The following is a 16901-nucleotide window of genomic DNA, read 5'->3' on the forward strand; positions in this document are numbered from 1 at the left end:
CACTATGTTGAATGCACACAGAACTCAAACATAATCAGATCACAAGCCATCTATGTTTGGATTTTTCTGTCTAGATAGTCTCATCCACGAGTACATGAGCTGTGTCTGTTTTATTGATACTTGCAAGGTTATGGCAAGAATAAGTAAATGATGAACATTGGAAAAGTGTGGAAGGAATGAGGTGTCAGATAAACTCAAGGTACAGTGCACTGGCCTCCAGACAGCTTTCTGACCTGGAACCTGCTGGATAGGAGGCCTGCACACTCTCGGATCCCTTCCAGAGCCTAGGACTCCATGACTGGTATTAGGAGTGATAGCATCCCTAACTCAAATTCTCTCTGATTTGCTGCTGTAGCTTCTAGGTTCAGAGAGGCTGGGTCTTTCCAAAGGAAAACAGGTGCAGTGTAGCTGCAGATACCTGCTCAGCTGGATAAGCCTTTAATCATGGAAAGAAGGCTACTGAAGAAGGAAATGAAAAAACTCCTGTAAGTCTGATTGAGAATAACTTACATTTACTGCACTGAGCATTTGGTGGGGTTTATGTCACAGATGGTCTGGATATTGGCATGGGGTAAAAACCTAAGGAAGTATCTGTTCCTGGGCTATAGGAGAAAGCCAGATGATCTGGCCTCTGTCTCCTGCCCAAGAGGCCTCACATGTGGTGCAAAGCAGGATGCTGAATCTCTTGGGAGGATGTTTCTGCCAGCAGCGTGCACATCTGAGGTATCCCCATTCTAGAGTCTAAGATCTGAGCCCACAGTCCCAGTCTGTGCTGGGCAGGGTATGCCTTTGAAAGGGCCCGACTGGTAAAAGATATAGATTTCTGGAAAAATGTACCCAAGGGCCCAGCATTTAAATTGCAGACTCGGCTTCTTCTATTGTCAGGCTTATTGATTAAATAATTTATCTCCATCTTCTGCACTCCGAACTTTGTTTTAAACACATAAAGAAAACATTAAGTTTTCCAATGGAAATTTTTTTCCTCCTGTGGTAGCTTTTCTTTGACTTGGTACTTTGTTAAGAGGTTGGTGAAAATCACAGACCATATAAAAAGAGGAGAAAAAGGTTATTATGTTCTGTTTCATGATTATAGGCACAACAATAATATCCTTTTATTAGAGATCTTATCGTAGTCTCCATTAAATGTCCTTTCTCTGCCTACTAAGATAATTATCTTTTAATAAGTTCTTTAAGAAATGCTGCAATAGGGGCTTCCCTGGTGGCGCAGTGGTTGAGAGTCCGCCTGCCGATGCAGGGGACACGGGTTCGTGCCCCGGTCCGGGAGGATCCCACATGCCGCGGAGTGGCTGGGCCCGTGAGCCATGGCCGCTGAGCCTGCGCGTCCGGATCCTGTGCTCCGCAACGGGAGAGGCCACAAGAGTGAGAGGCCCGCGTACCGCAAAAAAAAAAAAAAAAAAAAAGAAAAGAAATGCTGCAATAAACTATGCATGAATTCACACATGTTTACATGTATGTGTTTGGAGGTCAACATAATAAAGAACAAACCATGATTAGGAATACCAGTTCCTCTACATATCTCATCCAAAGAACTGGAATTTCAAAACTGATATAAATATAATTTTTTATGTATATATAGTTTAATTTTACCCAAAGAATCTATTTAGGCTACTTTAAATAAAGTGTCTTAGAATTACGAAGCAAAATTTCAAGAATTTTATCCATCTAGAACAGCTTAATGACTCAGAAGAAGGGCTTTTAGAACCCCAAAGCAAATTTATCCCCATCATAGGAACTTGTCCAAAGTGTTTGGCAAAGACCTTGACAAACAGAACTGTCCTTATGTAACATTGTGAGATCGACCTTGGAGACCCCAGAGTCCTTTTTCCTATATCCATTCCCTCTTCTTGCCTTTCCCAGGGTAGTACTCCTTTCTATTCACCTCCCAGGGCCCTTATTCCACCCTCCCCTTATTAAACGTCCGTTAGGAAAGGATCTGATAAGGATACACTAAAGTGGAATCACTAATATGTTTTTACACATAACTCCTCCTAACGGTATTTGCATTCTAATGGGAAAAAAGCCTTCAGGCAAAAGAACACATCTGTACCGAATATCATATATCTGGAAGTTATCAACTTTGGACATCCTGCCTGAATTTAGCAAGGGCAGCAAGGGAATCTTTATTTTAAATAGTGGGTCTCAATCCTTTCGGTTTTGTAAAATCTGTTCTGCCTTTGGGGATTTATCATACTCCCTGCTTTCCTAGAAATTCTGTTCTATGTGAGTTTAATTTTACGATAAATGTGATTTGTTCATGATGGTTAGACACTTTAAACCTGCAGGGTTGCAGAATGGCCGTTTAAATCAAAATGAATATTAACTCAGCTACCAGAGCCATCGGTGACTTCGCTTGTATTTGGTGGAGGAGGGAGGGATGGGGAAGGAATGTTCTTCTGCAGACCGTGCTCCCATGTCTTTCCCACTGGTTCAATCCTGCTCTCTTGCTTTTAAGGGGAGATTATATTGGCATCAGACTTCGGGAAAATGAATTTGACCCAAAAGGAAGAAGGCAACTCACCTTTCTAGATGATATGGTAAAGAAAGGCATGCTGCCACGAGTCACATTGGTGTCTTATGTGTATTATGGGAACAGAACAAGGATCTAATATCTATCATAAGCAAGGCTAATCTTGATCCCCCCAGAATGTCCTCTTCCTCATCTTCTCAACCTAGGACTGTCCATGTGGTCTCTTCAACTCATTAAACTGAAAGCAAGAAGAATGAGAAAATTAAAGTCATGAGACTTTTGCTCTTTATTTTCTATTAGGAGAGAAAAGATTTAAAAGCAAAATGAGTACAAGATTAAATGTGACAGACATGATGTTAAAAGCTTGTTGACGAAATTAACTATTGTGTAGTTCTCAAATACAATTTTTTACCATTTATGGAGAAAACCAAATAATTGAATAATCCTAAAACCCTTTTTTATTATATTATACATGTTGAAACTCAGATTCATACTATGTAATCAAAGTTCACTTCACATAAATTAAGGAAGCTATGTAAAGATCTAATCCAAAAGAGATTAGTAAACCCTCAGCTTTTTTATGCTACCCATTTACTATTCTTGCACTAATGAGGAAGAAGAAACCACCTGTCCCTCCCCGCCCCCTCCCCTTCCCTGTCTGATTTCTCTGGAGCTGAATGAGCAGTTAAGGCTTGGTGTTCTAAACCACTTCTCTGTGCACGTATTAAATGGAGAAATTAAATCAATTAGATAAGTGCTTCTCAAACTTTAATGAGGTCTTATTACAAGACCGTTTTGATTAAGGGGTTCAGGGGTGGGGCTGGAAATTTGCATTTCTAATGAGCAAACAGGTGATGCCAGTGCTGCTGGTCCAGGCATCAATCTTTGTATTAGGTTTCAACAAGTGAGCACGGTCCTTCCCTCCTTCCTTCCTTCCTTCCTTCTTTCTTTTCTTTCTTTCTTTCTTTCTTTCTTTCTTTCTTTCTTTCTTTCTTTCTTTCTTTCTTTTTCTTTCTTTCTTTCTTTCCTTCCTTCCTCCCTCCCTTCCTTCCTTCCTTCCTTTTCACTTTGGTTCAGTCCCTGAAAGAAATAATTACATTGCTATAATTACATTGTTTACACAATGTTAGAGTTACATAGAACCTTGGAACCCATCTACAAACACAGAAACACAACTGACCTTCCTTTTACTGGGGCTGGGGGTGGGGAGGAGAAAAGGAATGTTTTGATAGATAAATGGCAAAGACACTTAGAAATTACCAGGAAAAGGTAGTGGGGAGGATAGGAATGAACATGGCATTGGTCCTCAGCTTTTTACCGTGTATAAGACTCTTAGAAAGTCACTTGGTCTACCTCCAGTTCTCTGCTTCTGCTGGACCCTCCTCCTGGGAGGTCCTTCTCCACCTGTAGACATTCTCCTCATCCCCCAAGCCCCAGCTCCACTGACGCCTCCTCTCTGAAGCCTCCCGGGATTCCCCCAACTCCTCAGATGGACACACCACCTCCCCTGTGACCCTGGGCACTCAGTTCTGATGTTCCACAGAATTAGAAATTGTTCTCTGTGTCCCTCTTCCTCTCCCCTTTTTCTATTTTAAAATTCAAGGAAACTGTGGCCCAGAGAACAGCAATTGCTCACCCAAGGATATAGTACCATGAGTTGTTGGCAATACCTAGATTTGAACCTAGATTCCCTGATTCCCAGTTTAGTATTCCATGAATCTATCTTTTCATTTTTGGCTCATGCGCGAGCACGCGCACACACACACACACACACTGCTCTAGTGTGAGGTAAATGTAATGCCTGAAGAACACTAGTTATTTCTGCCTGAGCATCAGGTTACTGGACACAGCTGGTGATCCTCACCTTTGTGGACATGACAAACGAGTAGAATAGGCTTAGTGCCATTGTCATTGTGCCTTGCACGTGCCTGGGCCAGTGTCTCAGCCCGTTCCTTTGCTGTCTGTGCTTCCTGCTTCCAGGCACACTATGACTTGGCCATCAATGTTGCTCTGCAGTGGCTGGATCACTCAGAAGACTTAACTTGGCTGGAGTGGGAGAAAGTGTAAGTTGAATAGTTTTTTTTCTTTTTCTTTCTTTTTTTTTTTTTTAACTGTGAGTAATGACAGAGGAAATTCACCACAAGGCACTCATATTTGAAAATGCTATGGGGTATGTATCCCCCTCCAACTAGAAACCTGAAGAAACCCTCACAGTTGTCGATTCGAGGAAGTCATATACATGCTTACATATTTTGCATCTCTGTGAGTTGGTGTCTGTCAGATGCAGATCTTTCTTGCATAGAATGTTCTGCCTTAGAAATAAAATTGTGCTTTATTGGTACGTGCCTTGACTTTTTAAAAAAAATGATCAGTTCTGTGGGTAAGGCTGCAATCTTTTCCTAAGAACTATTAAACACAACTTCTTAAGCATTTAACCAGATGTGCACCTGAGCTGAGCGGCTTGAATCACCACAGTTTGAATCCTTGCCAGGATTACTGGCATCTTCTCCCATGTGTGCCGAGCAGACCCACTCAGTTAGGAAGAACATGAAACTAATGAGGCCAGGATTGAATCGCTTGTTCTGGAGGCCAGCTGTTTTTTCTGCTCTGTGACTTTAGAATACACACCTGGTGCTGAATGGTTGTATCAGTATTCAGTTGTAATAGGCAGAAAATACAGTTTAAACAGACTTAAGCAAAAAAATAAATAATTTAAAAAAGGAGAGAGGGAGGAGAGATTTATTGCCTCTGTATCTGGAAAGTCAATGGCTAGGTCCTCATTAGGCATGGCTTAATTCAAAACTCAAACCAGGTCATCAGGATCTACCTCTTAGCTATTTCCTCTGGATGGACGCTATTCCTAGTTTCAGCCCACTTTATCACAACATTCAGGCCAGGGGAGAATGGACTTTTTAAAAATCACAGAATTGTGTCTCAATGGCTCTGTGTGCTCTGACTTATCTGGGGGTGCTAGCTAATTTAGGCCACAGTGTGTTTTCCATCCTTGGAATCTAGGGGTGCCATCAGCTTCCCTGGAAGCTTACAGGCTTACAGGGGGTTAAGGCAGTTACCCCCAAGCAAACTACCCCAAGAAGGGGAAAGGATATAGGTTGGTGAAACCACAATTTTCCACCATAGTGGCCAGTCCGCCAGGATTTGATAGCTGCGGAAATGTGGATAGATGAAGGCAAATTCGTCACCACTGTTGGAAGATTCAAAATTCAAAGTGTACACTTTACTGATGATGGATTAATCATATCAATTTTGTGAATAGCATAGCACACAGCCATTGGTAATTACTTATTACTTATGATTATTGTCACAACCTTAGCAGGTGTCAAACAAAACAAGAATAAACCCTCCATCCTTATTTATTCATATTCCCCCTTAGAAAAATGCCATTTCGGGGTAGAGCCATATATCCAAACCACAGAGAACGAGAAGCAATGATTTTATCGTCTTATGCTGGAATCTTAATGGTAAGGAAAAGAACATTATTTGCATACATGGAGATTTTGTATCTACAATGTGCATTTTCATATTAATGAATATTTATTTTACTATTTCAACCAATGTCTCTAAATATGTAGAATTTACTAATGTTAAATTTTTATTTTTAAAGATTAATAAAAAGACTGACTTCTATATTGTATTGTGAAAACATTTATTTAAGGGGAAAAAATAACATATAGATAATTGGTATTAGGATACTCTGATTTATCCATTTGTTTAGAAGACATTTATTTGGTGCCCATGGTCTCCAGGCATGGTACTGGACATATGGGAGCTATAATAGCTTTGTTTTGTAATAAAAGAAAAGCCATGATATGATAATACATTTTTGTCATTGTCGTTGTTTAACAGAACAGTATCCCAATTGAGGAAGTCTTTAAAATTTATGGGGCTGATTCTTCTACCAATTCTGGTGCTACCAAGGTAGGGACGACCTGAGACTATCAATATAAGGGATTTTTAGAAAGAATTTCTTTATTTTATGAATTCATAATGTTGCATTTCCAGGCATGAAATAACAGTTCTATATCATGATGGATAAAACCAGATGTAGCCATATCTTACTTGGGTAATAAATGTAAGATGCTTTCCTTATGTAGAGGACTATATTCATAATACCAAATGCATTTTATGGAAGGCCAAATAGAGGCAGCCAATAGAGCACCAGGCTCAGAGTCTAGATTCTGCCTCTGTCTCTGATTAACAGAATTTCTCACTTACACCTTTCATAATGTGGATCTGGTAAGTCCAAGCGCTCCTCTTGTATGATGTACTATAACTTCTAGCACTAGGACAAGATCTACAACATTCATTCTCATGAGAAATTATCTAGTTTACTGCTGCCACATCTCCTGCCCACAAGACTACTTGGAAGTCTGTCTAATAGAAGCACTAACGATCTGGCAGTCCAGAGACCCAGGGTGAGTTCTGACTGGGTCCCTTTCCTTCTTTGGGCTTCCATATACTCATCTTAAAAAAACAAAAACAAAAACAAAACTGGAGTATTCAGGGGCTTCCCTGGTGGCGCAGTGGTTGGGAGTCCGCCTGCTGACGCGGGGGACGCGGGTTCATGCCCCGGTCTGGGAGGATCCCGCGTGCCGCGGAGTGGCTGGGCCCGTGGGCCATGGCCGCTGGGCCTGCGCGTCCGGAGCCTGTGCTCTGCAGTGGGAGGGGCCGCGGCAGTGGGAGGCCCGTGTACCGCAAAAAAAAAAAAAAACTGGATTATTCTGAATGACCTTTACAGTCAGTTCAGGTTTTGTTGTTTATGAATGCATGAACCTTTAGTAAACATTTAAAATATGGGCTTCTCTTTAGAGGTGAACTACTAATCCCTTTAGATACTTCTAGAAAAGGGAAGAAGAAAGGGCAGATGGGGTGGGGTTGGCAGGGATGTGTAGTGGGAGGGAGTCAGGGAGGGAAGCAGGGAGAACCCACACCCTCACATGAGGACTTCTACCCACACAACAGCTTTCAATGCCCCCCACCAGGATTTGGAAGGGAGGTGAGGTCAGGGGCAGGGCTACGGCCACAGGAATGCCTGCATCCTTTGTTCTCTTACCTGCAGGCCATACTGCAGACAGTGGGGTCCTATAAAGTAAAAAGTCCACCAGGGCCAGCTTAGGAGTCGAGCATTTCCTCAGAAGTGTTGTAACTGAATCCAATGGCCCTCTCACCTTAATCCGTATGTAAGCTGGCCTGGTCCTGAGACTCAAGTTCCCTTGATTACAGAGGAAATCAGCACCTCCTCTCTGATCACTCTGGTTTCAACTCTATCCATTCATTCATTCACTCACTCATTCATTCAATATAGTTGTAGGTGCAGGGATACAAGGGTGGGTGAGTCAGAAAAGATGACTTTCTCATGAATCTCATATCTTGGAGCTGACATTCTACCTTGGCTGAGGTATAAGCCACACCAGACTCAGTGCTCCTCAGAAACCCAAGCTGTTCTTGGCTTTTAAAGAAAGCCCAGCTCTTTTGTGTTGTTACAGGGACAAGCAAACCATGCTGCTTCATTCCTGTTCGTTTTTTCTGCAGCTTTCTCCCTTCCAGGCTGCCCTCTTCTCCCCTTTCCTCAAACCCTCCCCGCCAACACATACATATAAATATCTGAGCCCGAGCTCCACTGCTTCAGACATTGTGTTTTCTCCCCCTTCATCTTCTGTGTCTGGGACAGGTCTAGAGCAGGCCATAGGCACCTCTGGTTGGTTGGTCTCAGCTCAAGTGGCCAGAGAGCAAATACGGAAAATCACATCCTGGAGGGAATGGCACTGTGAACCCCTCCAGTCTGAGCTGGGTTATCCATCAAGAAGGTTTGCAAACATGGGTGTCAGAGTAGCTCAGATGAGCCAGGTTCATTAAAGGGGCCAGAACAGGAAGCCGCACTGTTTAGAGCGGGCTGGCCAGTCTCTATCCATCCATCCGGCCTTTCATTCATTCATTAAAGAGCCTTTATTCAGCACCTTCTCTGTTCTTCACAGTCTCTGTCTTCACAATCAGTTACCAATAACAAAAAGTCCAGGTGTACAGGTAGACTACATAATGACCAGTTCTGCAGGGAAATAAATCGTACCCTCAGAGAGGGGGTGTTGTCAAACTCAAGTTCACGTGGCTGCTGCACAGTGAGACCAAATGACCAAAACGTCTAAGTTTGGAGCAGAGCAAAGTTTATTGCGGGGCTGAGCGAGGAGAACGGGGCAGCTGAGGCTCAAAAGACCCGAACTCCCTGGTGGGTCTCAGGGAAGACGTTTTTATAGGCAAAATTTGGTGGGAGGGCTGCAGAGTATGTAACTCTCCTCTGATTGGTTGGTCATGAGGTAACTGGGTGGTGTTCTGGGAATCTCAATCATCAGCCTTCTGGTTCCAACCAGTCTGGGGTCCGTGTGCTTGTACTCAGCCTGAAATGACCTCCTCCACCTGGGTGGGAGCCTTAGTTCCCATAGAAGAACTCAGAGATACGTATCAGATTGCCATGCACATCCCCTGAAGAGGAACCAGGACCAGCCCCCATCTCTGCACTACTGTTCTCTCTCTGCGTTCAGTCACTCCCCTAACTGGTAACTGTTCGAATCTGCCCTTTGGAATTCAGGGAATGTCTGATGCTTTTTTCTACAAACAAAAAATGGGGGACATGGAAAGGCTTTGGTGTCCAGGAGGGCTCCACAGGGTCCTGCTCAGTTTCAGTCCCCCCTTTTCTTTGATACTCCTTAATCTTGAGGGGAACAGGTGTTGGACAAGAAACAGAATAATGTTTTGGATAGAGGGGTTAATCATAACTCAGTAGAGGAACTCGGTTTTAGGGGGACTGGGTTTCAGGGGCTTTCCTTCAAAGACCTCAGTTTGTTTATTGTTACAGAATATGAGTGTCCTGTACATGAAAGGCCATTTGTGTAAGGGTTAAGCATGAGAATCCTAGAGCCAGGTAGCCTGGGTTCAAACCCCAGCTCTACCAGCTATCAACAGATTAATCCTGGGCAAGTCTTCTAAACTCTATCGGCCTTGATTTCATTTGTAAAAACAGGGACCAGAAGATGGGGTTTCTGTGGGAAATGAGGTGAGTTATATCAGTAAAGCCCTTAGTGGTTGGCACATGGTAACCTCAAAATAATAGCTGTGGTTAAGGTTCTGGTACCCAGGGGGAAGGGGGTGTATCTGATTTCCTCTATATTCCTCTAAATCAGGGTTTCTTAACATTTTGGGTCAGATCATTCTTTGTTGTGTGCATAGGGGGTGGAGTCGGGGCTGTCCAGTGCATTGTGGGATGTTTAGCAGCATCCCTGGCCTCTGCCCATTAGATGCCAATAGCTTCCCACTCCTGCCCCGTGATGTGACAACTAAAAATGTCTTTCAACGTTGCCAAATGTCCACTAAGAGACAAAATCACAGCTAGTTAAGAACCACTTCTCTAAATATTCAAAAATGAAATAGCTCCTCAAGCATCCATTGTATTATTAATACATTATAAACCTTGCCTATTTTAGATAAAAAATCCTCACAAAGCGTATGAGATGATGTGAGATACAGACATAAGCATCTGAGGATCATCTACCCCTGTGGACCTCACAAGCTCCTCACTGACTCAAGGATGCCAGCTCAGGCCTTTCTCTTGTGGCTACACGTCGGCTGTACTCAGGCACCCCCTCCACATCTTAAAGAATTAGCAGGACCTCTTAATGGAAATGGAGCATTTCAAAGATGAAATTGTAAGATCTATTTTAAAACAGTCCTTTGGGATTTAACATAAATTCATAAAAATGGTTTTAACTAGGAGGTGTGGTTGTTCAAAAAAAAAATAGTTATTGACAAAGGTTCCTCTCTAACCGCTGCTTGTATATGAATCACTTTTGATTCCTTCGGATAAAATGTCTCCTAAGCAACAGCTAAAATCCTTCCCACTCAAGAGCTTAAAGTGCTGTTGAATACTAATCAGATTATGTAGAATTTCTGGCCGCTGGAATTGGCCACTTTGGTACCACATGGGTACTGTGTGTGGGCTTGATGGCTTTCTTCAGGACTATTTGCTGCCACCTAGTGACAGAAAGGCCTCCTGACTCAGAATTGTTCAATTCTGTTAAGCTTCGCATTCTACTCCCGATAAGGGAGCTGGTTTTGGCTGACAGGGAGCCATTTTTCTGCTGAGGAACATGGACCCATAGGGAAAAAAAATTTAACTAAGAACTTCACACAAGTGAGGGTTATTTGCAGTTAGCTTCACATAAATATAAGAGGTCCTACTCAATTTTAAACTGAAGTAAAAGGAGCATAAATCTTCCTTCAACAAATAAAGCAAACAATAAAAATATTCTTCAGCTCCCCTTTGACAGAGAAAGAGGGGAAAAGTAAAGGGGGGCAGAGAGGGTGAAAACTGGTGTAACAGAGACAAAGGCAGGTAACTAGAGAACATCAGAATCTCTTCTTTCCACACCCTAGTGTCTGACCATCCATCATTTCACTCTATCCAGACTTACATCCAGAGTCCAAAGCAAGCTCTTCAGAGGCAAACAGACTGGTGTCTAGTCCCAGCTCTGTCACTTGCTAGCTGTGTGGTACACTGAAGATATCAGTAACTTTGAAGTAAAAAAAGAGCATATGATTAACTCTAGGTTTAGGATTTCAATGTCATCCTACTTGAAAAATAATTTTTCTTGTAAACCACGCAGGAAGCTATATTAACTGCTTGCATGAATCATCAGATTATAAGGAGTCATAGAATATGTGAGCTGGAAGTGACTTTAAAATCCTCGGCTGCTCTCTTCTCCTGTGGACAGGGGAAAGCCTGTCTTTTTTTTTTTTTTTTTTTTTTTGGCCATGCCACGTGGCTTGCGGGATCTTAGTTCCCTGGAACCCAGGCCACAGCAGCGAAAGTGCCAAGTCCTAGCCACTGGACCACCAGGGAATTCCCTGCAAAAGCCTGTCTTGAGTTTTCTAAGTGTCAGAAATGCATCAGGGATGCCATAAGAACTGGTTCTCTTTCTTACACGTGTCCTGTATCACCCTGCGGGGCTGTTATCATAGCCACCCTTGCTCCACACAGATACAAAGCCTCCTTGTAATTACTTTCTGTGTTTTAGGGTCATCTTGCTGAATAGATTAGATTACGTGCTTCTTGAGGTCAGAAGCCATCATTCAAGCTTATGTTTAATTCTTTACAATGCTGGATATGACACAAACTCTCAATAAATATGTTTGCCATTTGAATAAAAGGCTGAGGTCAAATCTAGACGTGCCCTGCTGAGGTGCCTATAAGCTGTCCTGTCTATAAAGACAGCACGACTTCATTTATTGTTTAATCCAAATTTTCTGTCCTTTCTGTGTGAGGTGGCGGTTACCCAGTAACTTGCTAGCACGTTCTCTGGTTTAGTTGATTAAACTTATCACAATGTGTGGGTACCCTGATTGCCTAATAGTTTATTGGTTTTTTCTCCTCACTCAGCCCTGGAAAGGCAGGAACCTTGTTACCAACAGCAGCTCCTGTTACCAACAGCAGCTCCTTGTTACCAACAGCAGCTCCTAAAACAGGGCCTGACCCACAGTAGTGCTCACTGGAAACTTGTTGAATGAATGAAAGGTTGAAGAGACAGTCCTAACCTTGAGGAAGTTTCCGGTGCAATGTAGCAGACAGCGGGTTATAACTATTGCACACTGGGGGTGTTCTATGTGACGACATGTTTTGAGTTCACAGAGGAGTGAGTCAATAATTTGGCCTTAGGATGGGATGGGGGGGTGCCAGGGCCCGAGAGGGGAGGTGGGGAGACATCGGGGCCAGTTTCTCAGAAACAGTGATGTATGAGCCACATCTTAAAGGAAAAGTAGGAGCCTCTAGGCAGAAGAGGAGGAAAAAGCTATTCCAGGCAAAGGGAACCATGTGAAGAGCATCATTGTGTGAAAGAACATTCTAGGCAAAGAACGGCAACAAAAGGCAGCGTGGGAAAGTGCATGACCCATGAAACATGATCCTCAACTGCTAGTAACGTGTCAGGACGATGGGTTGGGGAAACAGGCCGAGCCCTGAAACAAGTGCTATAACAAGCAGCTGTTGACAGCACGAAGTGGGTGCAGCTTTTAAAAGTAGAACTGTTTTTTTTTTCAGGTTCCCAGAGCTCCGCCCTTCCACCTCTCCTTGCACCCTTTTGCCATGTTAACAGCACCCAAAGCAGCAGAATATGCCCGCAAACAGAGTAAGCCTGTTTACTTCCATTGCTTAGAAAAATTTAAGTAAAACTAGGAGATGTACTTACAAAGTAAGGTCAAAGTTGTTATGGTAATAACATCTTTCTGTCTGGTGGAATTTAAAAGAATCAGGAGCATTTATGACTTGATTTCCCTCCATCATTGAAATCAGGGAAGTCATTTCTCAGAAATTTTGGTGATGGAAGCAAAGCACCCTAGAAGGGAAGGATCTAAAACTGAAGTGGACTCATTTTGAAAAATGTTTTTATACAGACATGCTGACTACATGTGTCTCTAGGTGTCAAGTTAAGAAGGGGAGCAATGAATCAAAATGCCACCAGCAGCTCTACAAAGGAAGCAAATGTCACAGAATGGAAACCATAAAATAATTTATCTGTGGACACACAGCCAAAGAACAAAGTAGGTCTAAAAATGCAAACTGAACCAAACTGATACCAGGTGTTTGGGGAGTACTTTACTTATATTGTGGCTAAAAGTCTAGCCTTTGGGAGTTAGATTCTCTGGTGGCACAGTGGTTGAGAGTCTGCCTGCCGATGCAGGGGACGCGGGTTCGTGCCCCGGTCCGGGAGGATCCCACATGCCACGGAGCGGCTGGGCCCGTGAGCCATGACCGCTGAGCCTGTGCGTCCGGAGCCTGTGCTCCGCAACAGGAGAGGCCACAACAGTGAGAGGCCTGTGTACCGCAAAAAAAAAAAAAAGAAAAAAGAAACTAAAGCCCCAGCTGTATGACTTTGGGCAAGTTGCTTAATCTCTCCTCCTCTGCAAAATGGGAATAATAATGGTACTTACCTCTTAAGGTCGTTGAAATGATTAACTGATATTATGCATGTTAAGAGATTAGAACAACAAAAAAAGAGAGAGATTAAAACAGAGTAAATCCTAAATAAATATTGACCATTATTATCTTTTTAGCATTTGAGAAATACTATCCACAGTTAATCAGCTATTATTCTGTTGATTCCAATAAGTGTGTTGAGGAGAGGATTTGTATTAACATCCGTGTCAAATGTTCCTATTCTTGGTCCCTTTCTCACTAATGAAAATTTTATCTTTGCCTGCTTTGCATCTCTGCTGCTTCTGCCCTGCCCATCTAATTCCTTGGACTTTTATGCTTCAGAATTCAGAGAACGGTCAGAGATGGACAGGGCTGGAAAGTAAGGAGAAAGAAAGGAGGGTTCTTTGTCGTTCCAGCTCTGCGTTCTGTGCAAAGTGAAAAGGAAATTTTAAAAGTCAGAGAGACCAAAGCTGAGCAGGGAAAGAATCAGAAAAGTGGTACAGACTGGCTGGCTGGGATGTTTTAGGGTTTTGTTGAATGAGAGACTCTGGGTCATCTGGAGGGTTGTAAGGTAGGAAAGGGAAGGGAAAATTTTGAAAACAGAATCACTGGGTTATGAATTGGGTTCGCTTCAAGAAACACAAGTGAGGGCTTCCCTGGTGGCGCAGTGGTTGAGCGTCCGCCTGCCGATGTAGGGGATACGGGTTCGTGCCCCGGTCCGGGAGGATCCCACGTGCCGCTGGCCACAACAGTGAGAGGCCCACGTACCACAAAAAAAAAGAAAAAAAAAAGAAACACAAGTGAAAACTGAAATTCCTTTTTATGTAGGTTGGTTGCTATACTATGCATTTTTAAAATGTGAATCTCTGAATAGACTGGGTCACACAGGGCTCAGGGTTTATTCAGATTTTCTGAGGCAAACTATTGACTGATTAGAAATGTAACCTTATCATAGCAAATGCTTTAAGAACTGCCTGAAATCTTTGGTCACATCAGGGCTTTAATACGTGTTATTCTAGTAACAAAAATCACGCTTTTAGGAAATATTTATGAAATTGAGTTTTCTTTTAAAGGCCTTTGTTATAATGAGATTTGAAGGTACAGCTTTTCTAGGACTATATCTTTGTTACTTAAGATCTTTTTGAGTAAGATGATGTTAATTTTTAAGATGTCAGTTTGGGGATAGCAAGCTTTAGAAAGTAAAACAGACAACAGAAAATCAAAAAACAGTAATAACTCCAGAAATAACATATGCATACATGCACACACATACACACATACACTGATAACCTAGACTTTAAACTTAATCATGAAAAAATAGATCTCTGAGACAGGGGTTCATAGCCCCCTGAGGCTCATCTATACATCTATGTACTGAAAATCTGGCTCTCAAGATTACTCATTGGTATGTTATTTTGAATGTATAATTTCATTCCTTGTATGTTTTTTTGCATAACCATTGAAGACTGTTGGCTTCTTGATGGAAGCAGATCTTTTATTTCCTTATTATTTCCTACATGTATATAAAGTGCTTTACAGGCAGTAATATTCAGTAATTATTACTGATTAGTGAATTGGCAGTAAGTGAATGGTCCTTAGGTGACTGCTTTCAAACCACTGTGCCCTACCCATACTGCCTGAGAGGCTTGTTTTAGGGACCAACCATTTCTATAGGCTAATCGATGTTTGTAAGCCCAGGAGTGTCAAAAGAATAAGTGCCCATTTTGCAATAGGATCAGATCCTGACATGAATCCCTCTCATAAGGCCCCTTCTTGACAATCAAACAGCAGAAACCACATTCGTGAGGGTTTTTCATGCTTTATTATTTGTGCACTTTAGGCATCTCTTCCAACTCTTGGGTAATGTACTTACTAAACTAGTTTTTCTTTTTCTTTTTTAAAAATTTTTATTGGGGTATAGTTGTTTTACAGTGTTGTGTTAGTTTCTATTGTACAGCAAAGTGAATCAGCCATATGTATACATATATCCCCTCTTTTTTGGATTTCCTTCCCATTTAGGTCACTAAAGAGCACTAGAGTTCCCCGTGCTACACAGCAGTTTCTCATTAATTATCTATTACGTACATATTAGTATGTATATGTCAATCCCAATCTCCCAATTCATCCCATACCTCCTTTCCCCGCTTGGTGTCCATACGTTTGTTCTCTATGTCTGTGTCTCTATTTCTGCCCTGCAAACCGGTTCATCTGTACTATTTTTCTAGATTCCACATATATGCGTTAATATACTATATTTGTCTTTCTCTTTCTGACTCACTTCACTCTGTATGACAGTCTCTAGGTCCATCCACATCTCTACAAATGACCCAATTTCATTCCTTTTTATGGCTGAGTAATATGCCATTGTATATATGTACCACATCTTCTTTATCCATTCATCAGTCTACGGACACTTAGGTTGCTTCCATGACCTGGCTATTGTAAATAGTGCTTCAATGAACAATGGGGTGCATGTGTCTTTTTGAATTATGGTTTTCTCTGGGTATATGCCCAGTAGTGGGATTGCTGGGTTATTTGGTAATTCTATAAGGAACCTCCATACTGTTCTCCATAGTGGCTGTATCAATTTACATTCCTATCAACAGTGCAAGAGGGTTCCCTTTTCTTTGCACCCTCTCCAGCATTTATTGTTTGTAGATTTTTTGATGATGGCCATTCTGACTGGTGTGAGGTGATACCTCATTGTAGTTTTGATTTGCATTTCTCTAATAATTAGTGATATTGAGCATCTTTTCCTGTGCCTCTTGGCCATCTGTATGATGTCTTCTTTGGAGAAATGTCTATTTAGTTCTTCTTTGGAGAAATGTCTATTTAGTTCTTCTTTTAACTGCAAGATATCAATGCCCTATTCAGAAATTTCGATTCCAGTCACTGAATTTCTTCAATAAGGGAAAAAGAGAAATTATTTTTTAAAAATCCAGGTATTCTGGAAAACAGTTTTCAAGATTTCTTTTGTACTGTATTGGTATTAGTAGCTCATTTATTTGTCAAAATAGGTATGAGCAATGCCATATCCTTGGAAAGGCAGAAAAAGAATGAAAGACAAATAAGAACAAAGAACAAGGGCAACAAATAGAAAACATTAACAAATAAGATAAATATTAATTCAACTATATCAATAATCATTTTGATCATCAAAGGTCTAAATGCACCAATTAAAAGACAGAACTCAATAGCCACAGACTACTGTATCTGGACATCACAGAGCAGTCCCATCACTACAGATGTGTTACAGATGTATGTTAAAGAAAATATAGCAAATATGGCAAACTTTTTTTTTTAATTGAAGTACAGCTGATTTACAATGTTGTGTTAGTTTTAGGTGTACAGCAAAGAGATTCAGTTATACATATATGTAGCAAACTCTTAACTGCAGAATCCAGGTGGTGGGCATATGTATCTTCATTGTACAAT

The 16901-nt window shown here is 41.7% G+C and overlaps 1 protein-coding gene across 1 annotated transcript; it reads left to right on the plus strand.

The window, feature by feature from the left end:
* Positions 1 to 444: 444 nt before the first annotated feature.
* Positions 445 to 13054, plus strand: LOC307057471 (uncharacterized protein C2orf80; the record flags this gene model as incomplete). The annotated part of the gene is made up of 7 exons (XM_079710673.1): positions 445 to 485; positions 2474 to 2555; positions 4469 to 4551; positions 5880 to 5967; positions 6353 to 6424; positions 12591 to 12678; positions 12969 to 13054. 7 exons carry the CDS (start codon positions 445 to 447, stop codon positions 13052 to 13054), a joined length of 540 nt encoding a protein of 179 aa, XP_079566799.1.
* Positions 13055 to 16901: the final 3847 nt, after the last annotated feature.

The sequence above is a fragment of the Hyperoodon ampullatus genome, assembly GCF_949752795.1.
Source record: "Hyperoodon ampullatus genome assembly, chromosome: 8".
In the NCBI taxonomy this organism is placed as follows: domain Eukaryota; kingdom Metazoa; phylum Chordata; class Mammalia; order Artiodactyla; family Ziphiidae; genus Hyperoodon; species Hyperoodon ampullatus.